Genomic DNA, 16,982 nt, shown 5'->3' with positions numbered 1-16,982 from the left:
GTAGCCCCTGGTTCAGAGGATGCAAGCCCCCTTTCCCTGTGTCTGTCACCGGGAGGGAATAATTACTCTGGACACCATCCCAGTGTGATGAAGGACACTGCAGGTAAGTTTCACAACTGTATTAAGGGATTAAATTACAATAATTGGGAAAATGGGAGAATTCAAATGATAATCGAACAACAATAGTGCACATCCCTAACTCAACCAGGAGCCGTACAAGAGAGCAGGGAGTCTAGCAGGGAGGAATGTCGCCTGGGCCCAAACCCCTCTTTGGCCAGTAAAGACCCCAAAAGTGATAAACCCCTTTGACAACTTAGAGGCGCTGATGGGTGCTGTGTGCAGGCCAGGACTCTAGGGTTGTGCCGCCCCAAGCAAAAAAAATGTTTGGCCGCCCTCCCCTGCATCACTCTCAGGGTATGTCTACACTAGAGCTAATGTAGGCATTCAAAGTTGCAAATGAAGCCTGGGATTTAAATATCCTGTGCTTTATTTGCATCTTCCCGTCCAGGCACCATTTTTAAATCCCCCTAGTCCGAACTAACTGCCCGCGGCTACACGCAGCAGTCAAACGTTAACTCGAACTAAGTCCTTAGTACAAGGCTCCAGGGCTGGGGGGGAGGATGAGCAGCCAGTGGGATGGGAGCCAGGGGAGAGACCCAGCTCCAAAAATTGGTGGAGCAGGGTCCCCGGCTCTGAATATTCCTGGAGCATGGGCACCACGAGCCCATATAGCTCGCCGCCTATGCCTGGTAGCGCTTCTGTGGCGCGAAACCTCTGAGGTGATGGAATGTTCAGGGGCCGTTCCAGCGGGAAAAACCGGTTCCAGCCGGTAAGAACCAGCTCAGCTCAGCTCGGCCTTCTCTAGCTGCTGACAGGCCCTCTGCTCAAAATGGCGTTCACTGACTCCATCTTCAATGGCTTTCACAAACAATCATGAGAATCATGCTTAACTAAACACTTAAATACAAACCCTGCTGCTTTTCCCTGGTCATATGTTAAATAGTCCCACTATTCACACCTCTCATTTCAGAAAACTGACCATTAATTCTTACCCTTGGTTTCCTATCTTTTAACTTGTTCTGGATCCATGAGAGGACCCTCTCTTTCGCCCCACGACAGCTTACTTGGCTTACAAGACTTTAGTGAAGGACCTTGCCAAAGGTTTTCAGAAAATCTAAGCATGTTAGATCCACTTGAACACCCTTGTCCACATGCTTGTTGGGCCTCTCAAAGAATTCTGCTGGATTGGTGAGGCCTGTTTTCCATTTACAGAAACTAGGTTGACGATTCCCCCCAACAAATCATTTTCCCAGGTGTCTCTGACAATTCTGTTTTTAATGTCATTTCAACCAGTGTGCTTGGTACTGAAATCAGGTTTACTGGCCTGTAATTGTCTTAGATATCCCGAGAGAGCCACGACATTTGCACCCAGCAGGCAAGATACCACGTGGTACTTTTGGTCATTGCAAACCCAGGTGTCTGTTTCTAATGATCAACCCCCCATTACTGACACCTGTCTCTGCCTAATAACTGGAGTTCCCCTCCCCAGAGAGGCATCCTCACCATGAGAGGATAACGCAGCCGCATCTGGAAGGAGGGTCCCAGCTATGGGCTTGTTTCCTGTTGTTCTAGCACAGACGCTGCCAGACCAGGGTGGGACCATTCCACTGTGTCCTTGGAACCTGCCAACTGTCCCCTGACATTTCTCATACCACAAACCAATGAGGGATTCAAAGGTGATTGTCGGCAGAGGGGAACTTAACCTGAGCCAAAGCAACAGTAAAGGCAGCAGCACTGCAAACACCAACGCTCAGCTTACCATGCAGGGACAAACCGAAGGACTCTGGCTCCTGAGGGGTGTTTCCGGATCAGCTTGTAACTTTAAAATGGCCCAGTGTAATAAGTGCCTGAACACTGACACTTAGCTAGGAAACACAGAGGCGGCTGTCAACCAGCATCTCAAACCCCACAGGGCATATAAAAAGCAGACGGGATCTTTTCAGGGAAAAAGGCAATGCGATTTGTTTATTGAGAATATAACGTAAAAAGCAGCCTTTGCACCCACACCCCGAACCCACCCCCTCACATCCCACTCCTGCCTGTAGCTTGGACCAATGTCATGGCCAGCAGGGAAGCAGGATTCTGTCGCTCACGATCTGATGCTCTGAGGCTTTGCATGACAAAACCCAATGCAAGACACCCCATCTGTTATAGAATTCCTTCTCAGACACGCTTGCGAGTTTTGCTGCCTTGTGCTGGGATCAGTGACTTGGCAATAAAGGGTTATCTCCAGATTGCTTTCATTTATCACTGCACCAGCATCTTGGAGCTCTTTCTGTCACGTTCTGGTTTCGGTGGGATCTTCTGGGGTGCTTGCCTCAGCTTCAGGGTCACCAATCGGCCCTTCATTAGTCATCCAGTAAAACGGGCCCATATTTCTGAGTGAGCAGGTTCTGAATCAATGCTTCAAATGCAGCCAGTTGGAGGGGAAGGAAATCCTGGGCGTGGTCATGCTCACTCAGTGGTTTAGCCCTGTAAGGTGTTCAAATGTTGTCATGTAAATACAATTCATGCTGGAATGGGAGAGAGATCCTGGGTGTGCTTGTGTAAATCCAGTTCAGTCAGTGCTACAGGCCTGATGGATGCTCAGTTGTTAGAACGGAATTTTGCCTGTTGTCACTAATTTGACTGTTGTGGGGTCACAAACCATGTTAACCCTAAATGGAGGATTTGTAAAATATGATGCCAGTGCTTACAGGAGAGACACTGTCATTGTACAGAATCTCGGATGAACAAGTCTTTCCCCTCCAGACTCAAGTGGATTGGATGGGAGTGGCGGGGGGGAGAGCAGAGCTCTGAACCAGCAGGCTACATGCCCTCCAGGCATGATCTGTAAGACTGGTTCAGCCGGTTTCCCTTTCCCTCTCCTCAACCACTAGGCCTTGTAGTGTCCCAGGGAAGATCCCCTTGTGGGGATTCCTTCCCCTGAGATTCTACTCTGAAGATCCACTAACAAAATTATCCAAAGCACGGGACTTGGTGATGGAGGACTCCCACTATCCAGACATCTGTTGGGAAAACACAGCACGGCACAAATTATCCAGCAAGTTCTTGGAATGTCCTGGAGACCTTTTTTAAAAAGTTTCAGAAGGTGGAGAAAGCAGGAGGCTGTTCACGAGATCTTGAATTATTTAAAAATCACAAAGGAATCCTTCCAAAAGAGGAAACTACGTCAAAGTACAAAGGATGGAGATAGGCCAATAGCACAAGAATATAGGGGTAAAGTTAGACAGGCCAAGGCACAAAATGAGCTCCAACTGGCTGGAGACATAAAGGGCGACAAAAAAAAACATTCTAGAAATACATTAGAAGTGAGAGGAAGCCCGAGGAAAGGGTCAGTCCGTTTTTCAGAAAATGTGGAAATGGCAGGGCCTGATGAAATGCATCCCAGAATGCTCAAGGAGCTGATTGAGGAGATAGCTGACGGGGGAGCTGCTAGTGGGTGCTGGGCACTGAACAGGTTGTTCCCAGTGGGTGGACCAGCCCCCAAGCACTCATGGAGTCCGTGTCTATTGCTGGATTTCCCAGATGAATGCTCGGTTCTTTCCCCCTTTCTATTAAAAGTTCCCTTTGTTACACAGACTCAGGGCTTGCAGCGGGGGGAGCGTGTTGCCTCCTGGAGGAATCTGGGTTGGTGTTAAGTTTTACCACATTAGTGGCTGGGGGCTCCAGCCAGTTCTGGTCCGCACTGGACCCCGAGGGATTGACCCCGAGCCTGGCTGCTGCCGATTCCACATGGCAGCAGGGTTCCACCTGGCCAGAAAAGCAGGGACATGAAGAGAGATACCAAGGGCATGGAGGTCATTCTGTGCAAACAGGCAGGTTTTCCCAGGGAGGCGACACACAAAGCCCTGGGAAACTCTCCATGGTGCTGACTGCTCGAGGGGATGGGTCGTCTGCACTCACAAGGCTTCCGTCCCAGGGGACGCTGGGAGATATTCAGATCATTACACTGCCAGAGCCAGCACCCGCCTGCCCCAAGCAAGTGATCCCTGGAACTCTCCAGAGAGCCCGGGGAAGGGGCTACGGTGGCATAGGAAAGGCCATTCTGTGCTGTGCCCAGGATGAAGGACGCCCCTGGAGAGAGACCAAGGACGTGTCCAGATGGCTCATAACAAATTGCGGGTCTCTCACAGGGCAAAGCACCTGTACAGCAAAGCTAGAGGGGACGGTGTCGCAGGCGGGTGTAGGAGCAAACCAGAGGATCTCTTACCGCCTTAATGCCAGTGGTGGGGACAGTCGACATGGAGAGATCGTCTGTCTGAGATTTCCTGCCGGGTGGTCGGAATCCCCTGATCCATTTCCTGTACTCCTCTCTCACCTGGGAGTCAAGGACATGGTCACTGCACCGCGTAAGGAACTCTGAGGAGATCAGACATGGCCGCCGTGGGGCTGGTGAAGGAGCTGGGTGGGCGCTGACGGGCCATGGGCCTTACCTGGCGATTGAGGAGACAGTGCACCAGGAAGATGAAGGCTCCCTGCAGGCTGTTGATGACGGTGAATAAATACGCCATGAGCGTGGCTGCTGGGCCGACTTGGAGAAGACCAAGGATCCATGTGCAGCCCAGAATGAAGAGCTGGGCGATGGCTTTAAAGGTCATTAGTCTGGAGAAAGGCAGAGAGAGCCCGTTACAACAACCCTGTGGGGAGCATCGGGGTCAGCAGGGTCTGGCCAGAGTGGGATGGAGCTACCGGCCCTGCTTTCCTGTGTGGGACGGGGTTACTGTCAATGCGAACACAATGGGCCTCGTTCCCATGGATCCTAGATACGCTGCCCCTCTCCTGCAGTCCCTCACTCCCTCTCCATGCCCAGGAACATCCAAACCAAGACACCTGACCCTCCACAACTGCTCCGATGCCTTCTCACCTGTGGCCTCTGAGGGTGGACACATCCGCATTGAGGGAGGACAGACTGCTTCTCAGGATCCACAGGGTCAGGGCAAAGAACGTCACATTTATCTGTGGGCAGCGGGAAATGTGTCCTGTGAAATGTCCCGTCCGGGGCCGGTCAGTCCAGCTCAGTCAGAGAACGATCCCAGGGGACCGAGCCGAATGCTGCAGAACTGGGATTGCTCATGGCCAGTGGGAATCATCCCCTCTCCTATAAGGTCCCCGGCAGCTCTTGGTCTCTCCCTACACACGGAGTTGATGGCAGAGCCAGGGCTGAGATGGATCAATGGGATCACAGAGGCCAGATTCTGCTCAGTGTTCAATATGGAGCCACTCCAGTGGAGTAAATAGGGTTCACACTGGTGTAACTGAGCAGGATTTGGCTCAGAGAGTCCAGATCTTGCCTCTAGAATATTTCCTGAACTTTCCGGCTGTAAGAAATTCCTGTTCCCTCGACCCATCCTACTTCCCCACGGGCTAGGGTGGAACATTTAGGGACATGTGTTCCGCCCCCCCCCCCACTCTCCCGGCCACACATAATCACGGTATAGTGTAGCCCTCTCCCTTCCCCATTCCTTGGGCCATTAGCTAGACTGGACCAGACTTTCTGTCTCTTGGCCAAGCTCCTGCTGACGTCTCTGGTAGCTGTGCCCGAGTAAAGGCTGTGGGCTGGGGACAGGGCACAGGGACAGATCCTGCGACCGGCCAAAGTGGATGAGCCAGGTGGGTCCTAACTGGGGCTTTCTTGTGTTTTATTGAAACACCTTCTCCTCCCTGCTTCCTGAAATCAGTGGGGCTGCCGAGGTGGGAGAAGGGAGCTGGGGTTCTGTGAGGTACCCACCAGGATTATGGCACAGACTGGCCCCAGGAAACTCCAGCGAAAGCCTCTGTCCAGGCTGAGCCAGCAGCTACAGGCAGGGAGGAAGAAGCGCATTACCCCCGACGTGAGAGCGTCGGGACAGGAATGTGATCACTGCCCTGCGACGTGACATTGATTTACACCAGCAGGTGGTTCTAGACCACGCCCCACCCTCCTTTAGTAGAGTTGCTTGCTTTAGAGGGGAGACCCTCAGGGATTTGCCCACGGTACAGAGGTACGTTTCTCCCCAGCACCACAAACTCAGCCTGGACCTTCCTAGCTTGTTTTGCAGCATCAGTGGGACGAGGACTGGAGCTGCCTGGCACGTGGGCAACTTAGCTACTGTGCTGGGGGCGGCTTAGTGTTCCTGGGGCGGAGGGAGGGCCCCAGGGGGACAGCTCCCAGGCAGGGTGAGCAGGGCAATGCAGGCTACAGACACGGAGGCCACATCCCAGCTTCCCTTCGCGGTGGGCGCTGCACTTACTGCTCGGAAGTTCCGTAGCCTTTAGGATTCACTGCGGCAGAAATAGCCACAATCAGGGCTGGGAATCCGTAGCCAAACGGGTACATGTGTCTCTTCTTGAACCGGCTGGCGCTGGTGTAATTCACCACCTTCAGGTTCCTGACCGTGAGGAAGAGGTGCAGCCCCTCCAGGAACATCCAGGTGAAGCAGGCCAGGAAGAGGTAGTGTAGGAGGCCGGCAATGACCGCACAGGCCACAGAGACCTCAGGGACACTGTAGCTGGAATGGGAACGGCTGGACATGGGGGAGACCTGCATGGGGGTCACACCAGGATTCTTGTTAACACAGCTCGCCAGTTACAGCGCTGCAGAGCCGGCAGGTTCCTCAGTCTAGGGGGGGGAGGGCTGCACACTGCAGATGCAGGAAGGCAGCAGAGATTATTGGTTAGAGCAGCAGAGCAGGGCTCAGGGGAGCCAGGTTCTGTTCCTGACTCTGCCGCACATCCCCCAAGTGAGCCCTGGGCAAGTCACCTACGAGAGGAATCACGGTCCAGGGAAATGGCGACAGGGACAGGACTGATCAAATTCCTGGGGACAGTGAGACTGAGGCTCCTGTGCCCAGTGTAAAGGAGCCTCACAGGGAGTGGGAACGTCCCCCCGGAATCCCGCCTGTGTCCTGCACACCCAGAACCCAGGGAGCCCCGGGGGTTCACAGCTGCACACCCCAGCCCTGCTGCGAGAGCAGGGGCCGATCGGGGGGAATGGGGCCGTACCCCCTGGCTGCTGAGGAAGAGCAGGTCGGCCAGGAAGAGGCAGAGGCAGAGCTGCAGGTGGAGGGCGGTGCTGACGTTCCAGAGGGAGCGGCACAGGAGGAAGGTGAGGATGGCGAGGAGGAGGCACAGCAGGGAGAGGCTCAGGCCCACGTAGGTGAGGATGGTCAGTGGGCGACTCTCCTGTAACACAGCAAAGGAGAATCCCCATTAGCCAGCCCAGCCCTTGGGTCCCACTCAGCCTTTTCCCCACAAAGCCTCCGTCTCTCCCGGGGCAGCTTTGCCAAGCTCAGGCTGAGCGCGGAGCTCAGGGTCCAGCCCGGGGAGCCGAGTCTCAAGGGGAGATACCGTCACTGCGCTGGGAGCCATTAGGATGGCGAAGCTGGAGAGATGGTCGCAGCTGCAGGTCGTGTGGGTGCTGTTCACGTGCAGGGTGGTGCACCCGTCTGGAGACCAGCTCCCTTTGCCAGCCTCAAATTTCCAGTAGACGCAGAGAGCCACTTCCTGCTCCTTTCTGGGCTGGAAACACGAGAGAACCCTCCTTACAGGAGCACAGACAGTCGTTTCTGTGATCACGTGTCTATCACATCCGAGCCACCTTCAGCTCTACGGCTCTCCCCACATGGCCCCCAGTACTCCCTAAACACCTTGCAGTGACCGGGGAGAGAGAATGCGGCTCCTGCCACTCCCAGAGCACAGGCCCTGCTCCTGGAGCCAAAGGGAAATCTTTGCCAGCCGTGAGCTGTGGAAGGCGTGTGGCACACGGCTGAGCAGCTCTGGCTGCATCCAGCAGAGGGCGGTGCAGCGCGCACACAGGCGCACTAACCACTTCGCTACCGTGCCGAAGAGTTTCACCCCACTGCCCTGAGCCCACTGGCTCTAGAAAGAGGCTTTATTCCGCCTCAGGGTGAGCCAAGCGGTGCGGTTCCCCCAGGGCACTTTGCACGGCCACCGTGCGACCCCTGGTATCCTCCTCCAGTCAAACAGCTCCAGCCCCTCAGGAAAAAGGAGGCCTCAGTTTCTCCAGCCATTGGGAGCCAGAAAGGCAGCACCATCCCAATGCCCGGCAGGAGATGGAGCCTTCTTTATGCCCCTGTGGAGGCCCCGACATGGAGCAGAGCGAGGGGATTTCCCTCCACGCACCTGTTGATGGTGCAGGGTGAAGTTTGCAGGTCTGGAGAGGCAGATGGGTCCCCCGTCTCCGACAGCTCCGCTCACCACCCTGGAGCCGAGATGACTCTTCTCCAGCATCCCCCCAGCCCACAGACTGCCTGAGCTGGGAAGTCTCGCATTGATGGTGGAGTGCAGGGAGGAGTAGGCAATAAAAGCAGCAGCAGCCCCCAAGTGCCCTGGGAGAGGAGACAATCTCATGTTGTGGGGATGACCCAGGCAGGTGCCCAGGGGTCACAGGGAGTCTGAGGCAGAGCTGGGAATGGAACCCAGGAGCCCTGGTCATAACTCGTTCAGTTTAGCCACTGGACCACGCTACCCCCTCCCTCAGAGCCCCCAGGAATGCCCCCGGCTGGCAGTGTGTTGCTGCAGGAAGCCGAGATGAAGATGTGGTTTTTCTCAGCAAGACCCAGAGAGGGGCTGGCCAGAGACGAGTATCTCATGGGGCTGGAGGATTAGAAGTGCTGAAAATGGAGCTGAGGGTACCTGTTACCCCACCAACCCACATTCCTATGTGAGGGTCTAGCTAGGCTTCATACCAGAGACCCTCCCCTGAGCCATCTCCCCTCTGTGCCCCCCGCCCCTCTCTGCTTAGGCTCCACGTGGGACACCCAGGAACGCAGGCTCACTCCATGCCACTCTAGGTGAAAGTCAACGTCGACGCAAATGGAGTAAAAGTTGTAAATGAACCAAACTGTTCCTTAGAATCGTTATGGTTACTCATTCCATGCTTCAATAACAGGAATACAGCAGCAGGGATGTTTTACCAGGCCCCTGACCAAGATAGGGACAGTGACTAGGAACTGCTAGAGGAGATGAAAGAGGCTGTTAAAATACAAAACTCAGTAATCACGGAGGATTTCAGTGACTCCATACTGACTGGGTAAATGTCACCTCAGGATGGGCTGCAGAGATAAAGTTTCTTGAGTCCTTAAATCAGGGCCACTCAACATGCGACCCACAGCCCCTTTGTTTGCAGCACGCAGTGCGGTTTGGGTTTACGTGGGGCTCAACACGCGGCCCGCAGGTGGGAGCCAAAACAAAAAAGTAGCCAATAGAAAGGTCTTCTGTTGACGTGCGTTTTAGTAGTTACATTCCTGGACTGCCGTTGCTCATTAAAAGTGCTGTCAGATGGGTGGAAACTGGGTAAATATTGCATTTTATTAATATCAGCAGAACTGACTGAAATGGGGCCTGAGTGTCTCATCTTAATTTTTATATTCACGCCCCTCTGTTTCAAATGAGCTATTCACCAATGTTTGAATATTCTTTGCATGTATATGCAACCACACTTAAGTTTTGTCCCTCGGCATGTGCTGTGAGTATCACTGTGGCCCCTGGGGCTTCCAAAGGTGAGTAGCCCTGCCTTAAATGTCTTCTTCTTCTGACAGCTGTTCTGGAATCCACAAGGAGAGAGACAATTCCTGATTTAGTCCCAAGTGGCGCGCACGATCTGGTCCAAGAGGTGACTAGAGGTGGACCGCGTGGAAATAGTGACCACACTGACAGAAGTAAGATAAGGTCATTGCAGAGATACTAAATGAATCCTTTGCATCACTCTTTATGGCTGAGGATGTGAGGGAGATTCCCAAACCTGAGCCATTCTTTTTAGGTGACAAATCTGACAAATAGTCCCAGATTGTCATTAGAGAAGGTTTTGGAAGAAATTGATAAAGAGGAACAAACACCGAGACTATTTGGAATTCACCCAATTCTGAAAGAATTTAAATGTGAAATTACAGAACTGTTAATTGTGATTTGTAACCTGCCATTCCAATGACTGGAAGATAGCTAATATTTAAAAAGGGCTCTACAAGTGATCCTGACAATTACAGACCGGTAAGTCTAACGTCAGAAAAGGGGAAAGTAGTTGAAACTATAATAGAGAACAGAATAGTCAAAGACATCGATGGACAGAATTTGCTGGGGAAAACCCAAAATGATTTCTGTAAAGGGAAATCATGTTTTACTAATCTACTAGAGTTCTTTGAGGGGGTCAACAAGTATGTGGACCAAAGGATCCAATACATATATTGTACTTAGATTTCCAGAAAGCCTTTGACAGGGTCCATCATTAAAGTCTCTTAAGTAAAGTAAGTAGTCACGGGATAAGGGGGAAGGTCTTCTCAGGAATTGATAACTGGTTCAAAGACAGGAAACAAAGAGTAGGAATAAATGGTTAGTCCTCAGAATAGAGAGAAGTAACTGGTGGTGTCCCACATGGCCCTGTACTGGGACCAGTCCTATTCAACATATTTGTAAATGATCTGGAGAAAGGGGTAAACAATGAGGTGACAAAATTTGCAGATGACAAAACTGCTCAAGAAAGTGAATTCCAAAGCAGACTGTGAAGAGCTTCAAATGGATCTCACACAAGTAGATGACTGGGCAAGAAAATGGCAAATGAATTTTAAAGTTTATAAATGCAAAGTAATGCAGATCGGAAAACATAATCCCAACTATACGGACAAAATGATGGGGACTAAATTAGCAATTGCAACTCAGGAATGCTGCCAAATAAAGAGAGATTGAAAAGACTGAGAGTTTTCATCTTAAAAAAAATGAAACAAAGGGGGATATGAGAGACGTCTACAAAATTGTGACTGGGGTGGAGAAAGTGAATAAAGAAAAGTTAGAAGAAGTAGGGGTCACCAAATGAAATTAATTAGGTAGCAGGTTGAAAAGAAAAGAAAAGAAAAGAAAAGAAAAGAAAAGAAAAGAAAAGAAAAGAAAAGAAAGCACTTCTTCACGCAACACACAGTCAACCTGTGGAACTCCTTGCCAGAGGACGTTGTAAAGACTTGGACTTTAACAGGGTTCGAAAAAGAACTAGATAAATTCATCAAGGCCAGGTCCATCAATGGCTATTAGCCAGGATGGGCAGGGAGGGTGTCCCTGGCCTCTGTTTGTCAGAGGCTGGGAACAGGTGACACAGGAGGGATCACTTGATGGTTCCCTGTTCTATTCATTCCCTCTGGGCAACCTGGCATTGGCCACTGTGCAGACAGGACCCCGGGCTGGATGGGCCTATGGTCTGACCCAGTCTGGCCGCACTGCTGTTCTTTTTATGTTCTTATGCCCCACTGCCTGAGACGCACAAGCCAGCAAGGAGCACTCCAGTGCCAGACACAGAGACCAATGCCTGGACTGGGGACCAATGAGGAGGGAGGGAGGAATGGGGGATTCTTGGTGTGCATTGGGCCGCAGTTTGAGCCCTGGGTGTCTCCATCCCTGGCTGGTACCTTGCGTGGCTGCATGGGTGACCGTAGTGCAGTGCACTTCCATCGTCTCCCCTTGTGCGCTCAGCTGGAAGGCCTCACTGTGCTGGCTGCAGTTCCCTGTGATCACCCGCGTCTCGATAGCTGGAAGAGATCAAGGTGGGGGTGAATGACAGAGCTCCTTGCTGTGAAATCCCTTCCCTGAGAATCCGTCTTTCCTGGGCCAGATCCACACACCCCCTACTCCACTAGGACCTGGGGGGTTCACAGCTCTTGCATGCTTCGGGGAAGATTAGAGCCCTTCAAGTTGCATAGATCACTCTCCCCGTATTCCTTCCCCCACTCTGCCTGCGTCTGCCTGGGGCTTTTTCCTCCCCAGCAGGGAGAGTCGTGGGTGTGAGGGGAGGCGCCTGGCTCAACATGGCAGCCCCTGGCGGTGGGATGCCAAATGCTGCATTGATACCCTTCTCGGGCATTGCTCTTGCTCCCGGCTGCACAGGCGGGTCCGGGTTCTCTGCCCTGGCCAGGGGCCGTGCTGTTCTGGGTCTGTACTGAACACAGGCGCCCACCCACAAAGCCACATCGGCTCCTACCTTCCCGGGGAATTGGGATACTGGGTATATCCCCGTAGCTCAAGACAGCCAGCAGGGGGTGCTGAGAGCCACACGTCCCCTCTCACCTATAGAGTCTGTGCTCATGTTCTGTGTCATCCGCCCCGGAGACCGGAGCGCAGCGGCCAGCGCGACCCGTTCCACGCTCTGCAGCAGGACGGTCACTGCCGACGCCACCTCCCCCTCACCAATGCTGGACCCGAGGGAGGTGCGGTTCAGGAAGGAGTTGAAAGAGTGAGTCATTTCCTGGGGACAGGAAAGGAAAGGCCCTGGGAGTGAGGAGTGCGAGGGTTCAGGTGCCACGTTCCGTGGGTTCCCAGGGGCATCGGGTGTCACAGCCTGTCCCAGCTCAGGGGCTGCAGAGCTCTCAGAGGGGGAGCCCTTTACAAAGGGGCACTTGGAGGCTGATTTGGGGCCCCACTAGGGCCTGAAGCCAAATGGGGCTAGAACCCTTGGCCATTCCTTCTTCAGCTTTTAAACCGGCCCTTCATGTGTGCGGGCGTCTGTGAAGCTGCGGTGGGGGCAGGAGGAAGCTGACACTTGAAAGCAACAGGCTTTGAAGCTGGCTCCCTGAGAGAACCGGCTCCTGCAGAGTCACCTGGGCTCCACTCTGCTGATTCTTATTCAGAGGCCGTGTGCGGGAGGACAGGCACCCACCAGCTCCCACCTGCCCCCTTGCCAAAATGTCAAGCGATTACACATTTACACAAGTACCTGACAGTTAACGTTCCTAATGTATATGAGTGCGCGCACACACACACACACACACACACACACACACACACACACACACACACACACACACCACTAGAGGGCATGCACTCACATGCGCGCATGCAAACACACACCACTAGAGGGCATGTGCTCCCCCCAGCAGTAGAGGGCACAGATCTATTCTGAAGAGTGTCTAAAAGTGTCTCCCTCACCCCCAGGAATCCCCTAAACCGGCCCAGCAGCACACAGGGCTCCGGGGAGCACACAGGGGCACTAGCCGGCAGAGCGCAGCCAAGGGGCGGAGTCTCTCACCTCCAGGGATAATGTCACATTTCCCTCTCCACACTCAGACTTCAAAACCCTTAAGGTCGAATTGAGGAAAGAGCAGAATCCGCTGCTGCTGCCGCGCAGCTCTCCCTGCGGAGAGACCCAGGCAGAGGGTGAGTTCCGCGCTGGAGGGGACCCACACTGCAGTGTGGCTCGTGCAGGGGCGTGAGTCTGTCACCTCAACTGTGTGACTAAAGCTTTGCTCTCAGACTCACGTGCCATGGTGCTGTTCCCACAGCTTGAGGCTGATGCGGAGAAAGAGAGAGTTTCTGGGAGCAGCTGGGATACATCAGGGCTCAGCACTGCAGAAAGCAGCCAGAGACCGACACTCTGGCACCTGCCTTGTGCAGATGACATAGTTCTCCCGGGGGAGAGGAAAGAGGAAGTGAAGGAAGATTTAGATACATACGGAGGTGAGTATGTGAAAGAAAAGGCATGAAAATCGGCAGACGAAATCACAAGTACATGGTCTGCGGATTCCATGCTCTTTTCCAGGAAAACATCAGGACTGTACATTTGGGGCCTGTCACTAGCAAAGCTACAGATATTTTAGAAGGGGCTAGAGCAAGGGCTTATATTTGAAAACACTTTAAGGTGATAAGTAACAGCATGAATTTATCAAGAACAAGTTGTGTCAAGCCGACCTGATAGCTTTTGTCGATAGGCTATAACAAGCCTTGTGGATGGGGGAAAGCAGTACACGCGGTGTATCTTGACTTTAATAAGGCTTTTCGTATTGTCTCCTGGGACCTTCTCATAAACAAACTAATAAAATTAAACTTCGATGGAGCTACTATAAGGTGGGTGCATAACTGGCTGGATAAGTGTTCCAGAGTGTAGCTATCAGGGGTTCAGAGTCAAGCTGGAAGGGCATATTGAGTTAGGTCGGTAGGGATCAGTTCTGGGACCAGTTCTGTTCAGTATCTTCATTTCTCTGGGAATTTCCATAGTGGTGGGGCAAAACACAGGGCAGAATCCCTGACAAATGGGTTCAAACGTACCCATTTGTCAGGAAGGGGTACTGTAGAAAGGGATCTAGGGTCATAGTGAACCACAAGCTAAATATGAGCTAGCAATGTAAGGCTGTGTCTAGACTACAGGGTTTAAAAAAAAAAAAGTGGCCTTTTTCCAGAAAAACTTCCCCTCGGTCTACACTGCTGCCGCCTTATTTCGAAGGTAAATAGAAAGAACGCTTCGTTTTATGAGGAATAACTCCTTTTTTCGAAAGTGCTCTTTAGAAAAAAGGCTCTATGTAATTCAAACTGTGCTTGCAAAATGCAGACTGCCTGGGCGCTCTCTTTTGAAAAAGCAGAAGTACTGGCTGTAGTCTAGACGCTCTTTTTCGAAAGAGGCTTGCACTTTAGATGTAGCCAACACTGATGCAAAAAAGAAAAAAGAAAACACCATTCTGAGCTGTATTAGCAAGAGCGTTGGGAGCAAGACACAAGACAAATGAAAGACATTTTCTTCTGCTCTGCTCCATGCTTATTAGGCCTCACCTGGAGCACTGTGCCCGGTTCTGAATCCCACAACTCAGGAAAGATGTAGACAAATTATAGAAAGTCGAGAGGAGAGCAACAAAAATGAATAAAGATCTAGAAAACATGACCCAACAGGGAAGATTGAAGAAATTTAGTCCGGAGAAGAGAAGATTCAGAGGGGACAGGATATGAGTTTTCAGGTTCATAAAAGATTAGACAGACATCTGTCAGGGAAAGCTGAGATAATACCTAGTGTTGCCATGGTTGGGGGGACTGGACTACCAACAGCAAAGGTATTTCTCTGGGAATTTCCATAGTGGTGGGGCAAAACCACAGGGCAGAATCCCCGACAAATGGGTTCAAACGTACCTGTGGAGAGCGACTCCTGCACGTCTCTGTTATTCCCTTGAACTTGGTGCTGCAGTTCATGCTGGGCACTTGGACAAGGGGGAGAGAGGAGCAGACGTTAGAACTTTCCCTTCACATTTTCATATCAACTCGCTCCTGCCTGGGGAGAAATCCCCGTCTGCTCCCCGTCAATAGTTTCACATGCGGCTGCTACAGATCTCCCACCCTCCCTCCCCCTCTCACTCTGCCTCTCCCCTGCATTCACACTGAGTTTGAGGCGTCCATGGAGGGGATGGGATGATGGGACTCCCTCCGATGGCAGGTGGCCCGTTGCCAATGGCCAGTAGCAAACCCCCCAATGGCTGGAGATGGGACACTCAACGGGGAGGGCTCTGAGCTACCCGGATCGTTGCCAGGCAGGTCTTGCCCACGTGCTCAGCGTCTAACTGCTGGGCCGTGTTTGGGGCCGGGACGGACTTTTCCCTCAGCTCAGACTGGCAGAGACCCTGGGGGGTTTCACCTTCCTGTGCAGCCCTCCAAATAGACCCCGACCCTCAGCTGGAAGTCAGGGGTCAGAGGTTAGGGGTGAGTTTGGAGTTGGTGAGGCTCCATGGCCTGCGATGTGCAGGAGTCAGACTAGAGGATCCGGATGGTCCCTTCTGGCCAGGAGTCTATGAGTCCTCTAGCTCCTGGGGCCTGGCCCCACACCCATGGAGAGCCCGAGAGGACTATCCCCTCTGGAATCCAGACTCCCTGTCCCTGCCAGAGCCCACTCTTGCACCCTGAACCCCTCCCCCTGAGGCCTCCCCAGCTAGACCCACCCCCACCCCTGCATCCCATCCGCCTTCCCCAGGCCGGTGAGAGCCAGTAAGGGAAGGAGGGAGCAGGCCACTGAGAGAGGGGAATGTAGTGAGAGGGGCCTGGGGCCTCTGGAAAGGAACAGGCCGGGGAGTGGCCGGGAGGCCGTGGTGCAGCTGCAGTGGTTGGTCTCTGCTCTTACCAATGTGGCAGCACGGCCAGGGGCAGGGTGGAGTGTCCAGAGCTCTGCCTGTTCCCTGCTCCCCAGGGCCACAGGAGGCAGCTCCCTGGGCTGTATCTGCAGTCCATACACAAGGCCCCTTCCCAGGCACAGGGGGACTCAAGCAGCAGCTGCCTCACTGTTGTGGCCAGTTGGGGGCCCCTCTGCCCTCCCCATCGCCTCCCAGCAAACCCAGCGATTTCCTGCCAATCCAAACGCCGAGGCAGGGGAGATCCTGCCCAGCCCACACGGGTGGGTCAGGAGAGGATCACGACTGATCACAGCCCCAGTGAGGGGATCAGGGGCCTTTGATGCAGCCAGCAGCAGCCTCTGGTGCAGCACCAGGCCTGGGATGAGCACAGGGCTGTGGGAGACTCAGCAGGGCAGGGTGGGGGTCAGGGGAGAACTCACCCCGGCAGCTGTTCTCATTGGCGTTCGGGAATCTGGCTTTCCCAGAGCTGGACTTGTAGCCATCGGCGCAGGTGCAATAGAAACTCCCAGGCAGGTTGGTGCAGTTGGCGTTGGGTCCGCAGGTTACTCCAGGCGTCCACAGACACTCGTCGATATCTGCAACAGGAAGGATGCTCTGCTCAGCCCTGGCAGGGAGACGTTCCCCGTTCGGCCTCCTGTGCTGACCTGGCAGCCGGAGCTCCAGGGCCCAGGTGCATTCAGCACTCACAGGCCGGATTCACAGTGAAACTGAGCCCCTGCTGGGCCGCTCTGGCAGCGTCTGGCCTATGACAGTGGTCTCTGGGCAGGAGCCCCTGCAGCCAGCCTGGAGCCAGTGTAAGGGCCCTGCCCCCTAGCCCATTGTTTCTCAAACGGTGGGTCCCAACCCCCAGGGGGGTTGCGAGCAACTTAGACAGGGGCCGCGGCATCACAAAGATTGGGAAGCCCACCTGTAGCGGAGGGGGGGGGGGTTCCCTCATGTGACTTCTCTGACAATGCACCTCGAGTGGGGCCAGCCTCCAGGTGAGGAACTTTGCTGTGACCCTGCAGACCAGCAGGTCAGCGACGGCTGCTACGGACTGAGTCCCGCACGGACAGGTGACCT

At 53.5% G+C, this 16,982-nt stretch overlaps 1 protein-coding gene across 4 annotated transcripts in view; it reads right to left on the bottom strand.

Moving 5' to 3' along the window:
* The window catches only part of LOC102454223 (adhesion G protein-coupled receptor E3-like), a 145,982-nt gene that overhangs the window by 42,692 nt on the left and 86,308 nt on the right, over positions 1 to 16,982 (bottom strand). For 3 of the 4 annotated variants that reach the window (XR_012896657.1, XR_012896658.1, XM_075902414.1), the window contains exons 14-21: positions 8,185 to 8,390; positions 7,390 to 7,560; positions 7,045 to 7,224; positions 6,294 to 6,583; positions 5,792 to 5,858; positions 4,928 to 5,019; positions 4,497 to 4,665; positions 4,274 to 4,381 (exon numbers count right to left, since the gene is read on the bottom strand). Coding sequence is in view for 2 of the 4 variants with exons in the window: in XM_075902414.1 (XP_075758529.1) it covers positions 4,274 to 4,381; positions 4,497 to 4,665; positions 4,928 to 5,019; positions 5,792 to 5,858; positions 6,294 to 6,583; positions 7,045 to 7,224; positions 7,390 to 7,560; positions 8,185 to 8,390 (1,283 nt within the window). In the remaining 2 variants the exon portion in view is untranslated. Of the gene's footprint in view, positions 1 to 4,273; positions 4,382 to 4,496; positions 4,666 to 4,927; positions 5,020 to 5,791; positions 5,859 to 6,293; positions 6,584 to 7,044; positions 7,225 to 7,389; positions 7,561 to 8,184; positions 8,391 to 16,339; positions 16,496 to 16,982 lie in introns of all 4 variants that reach the window. The other variant, XM_075902415.1, reaches the window with a different exon arrangement.

This window comes from Pelodiscus sinensis, chromosome 19 (genome assembly GCF_049634645.1).
Source record: "Pelodiscus sinensis isolate JC-2024 chromosome 19, ASM4963464v1, whole genome shotgun sequence".
In the NCBI taxonomy this organism is placed as follows: domain Eukaryota; kingdom Metazoa; phylum Chordata; order Testudines; family Trionychidae; genus Pelodiscus; species Pelodiscus sinensis.
The sequence above is the reverse complement of the archived record's forward strand: the minus strand, read 5'-3'. Positions and strand labels throughout refer to the sequence as shown.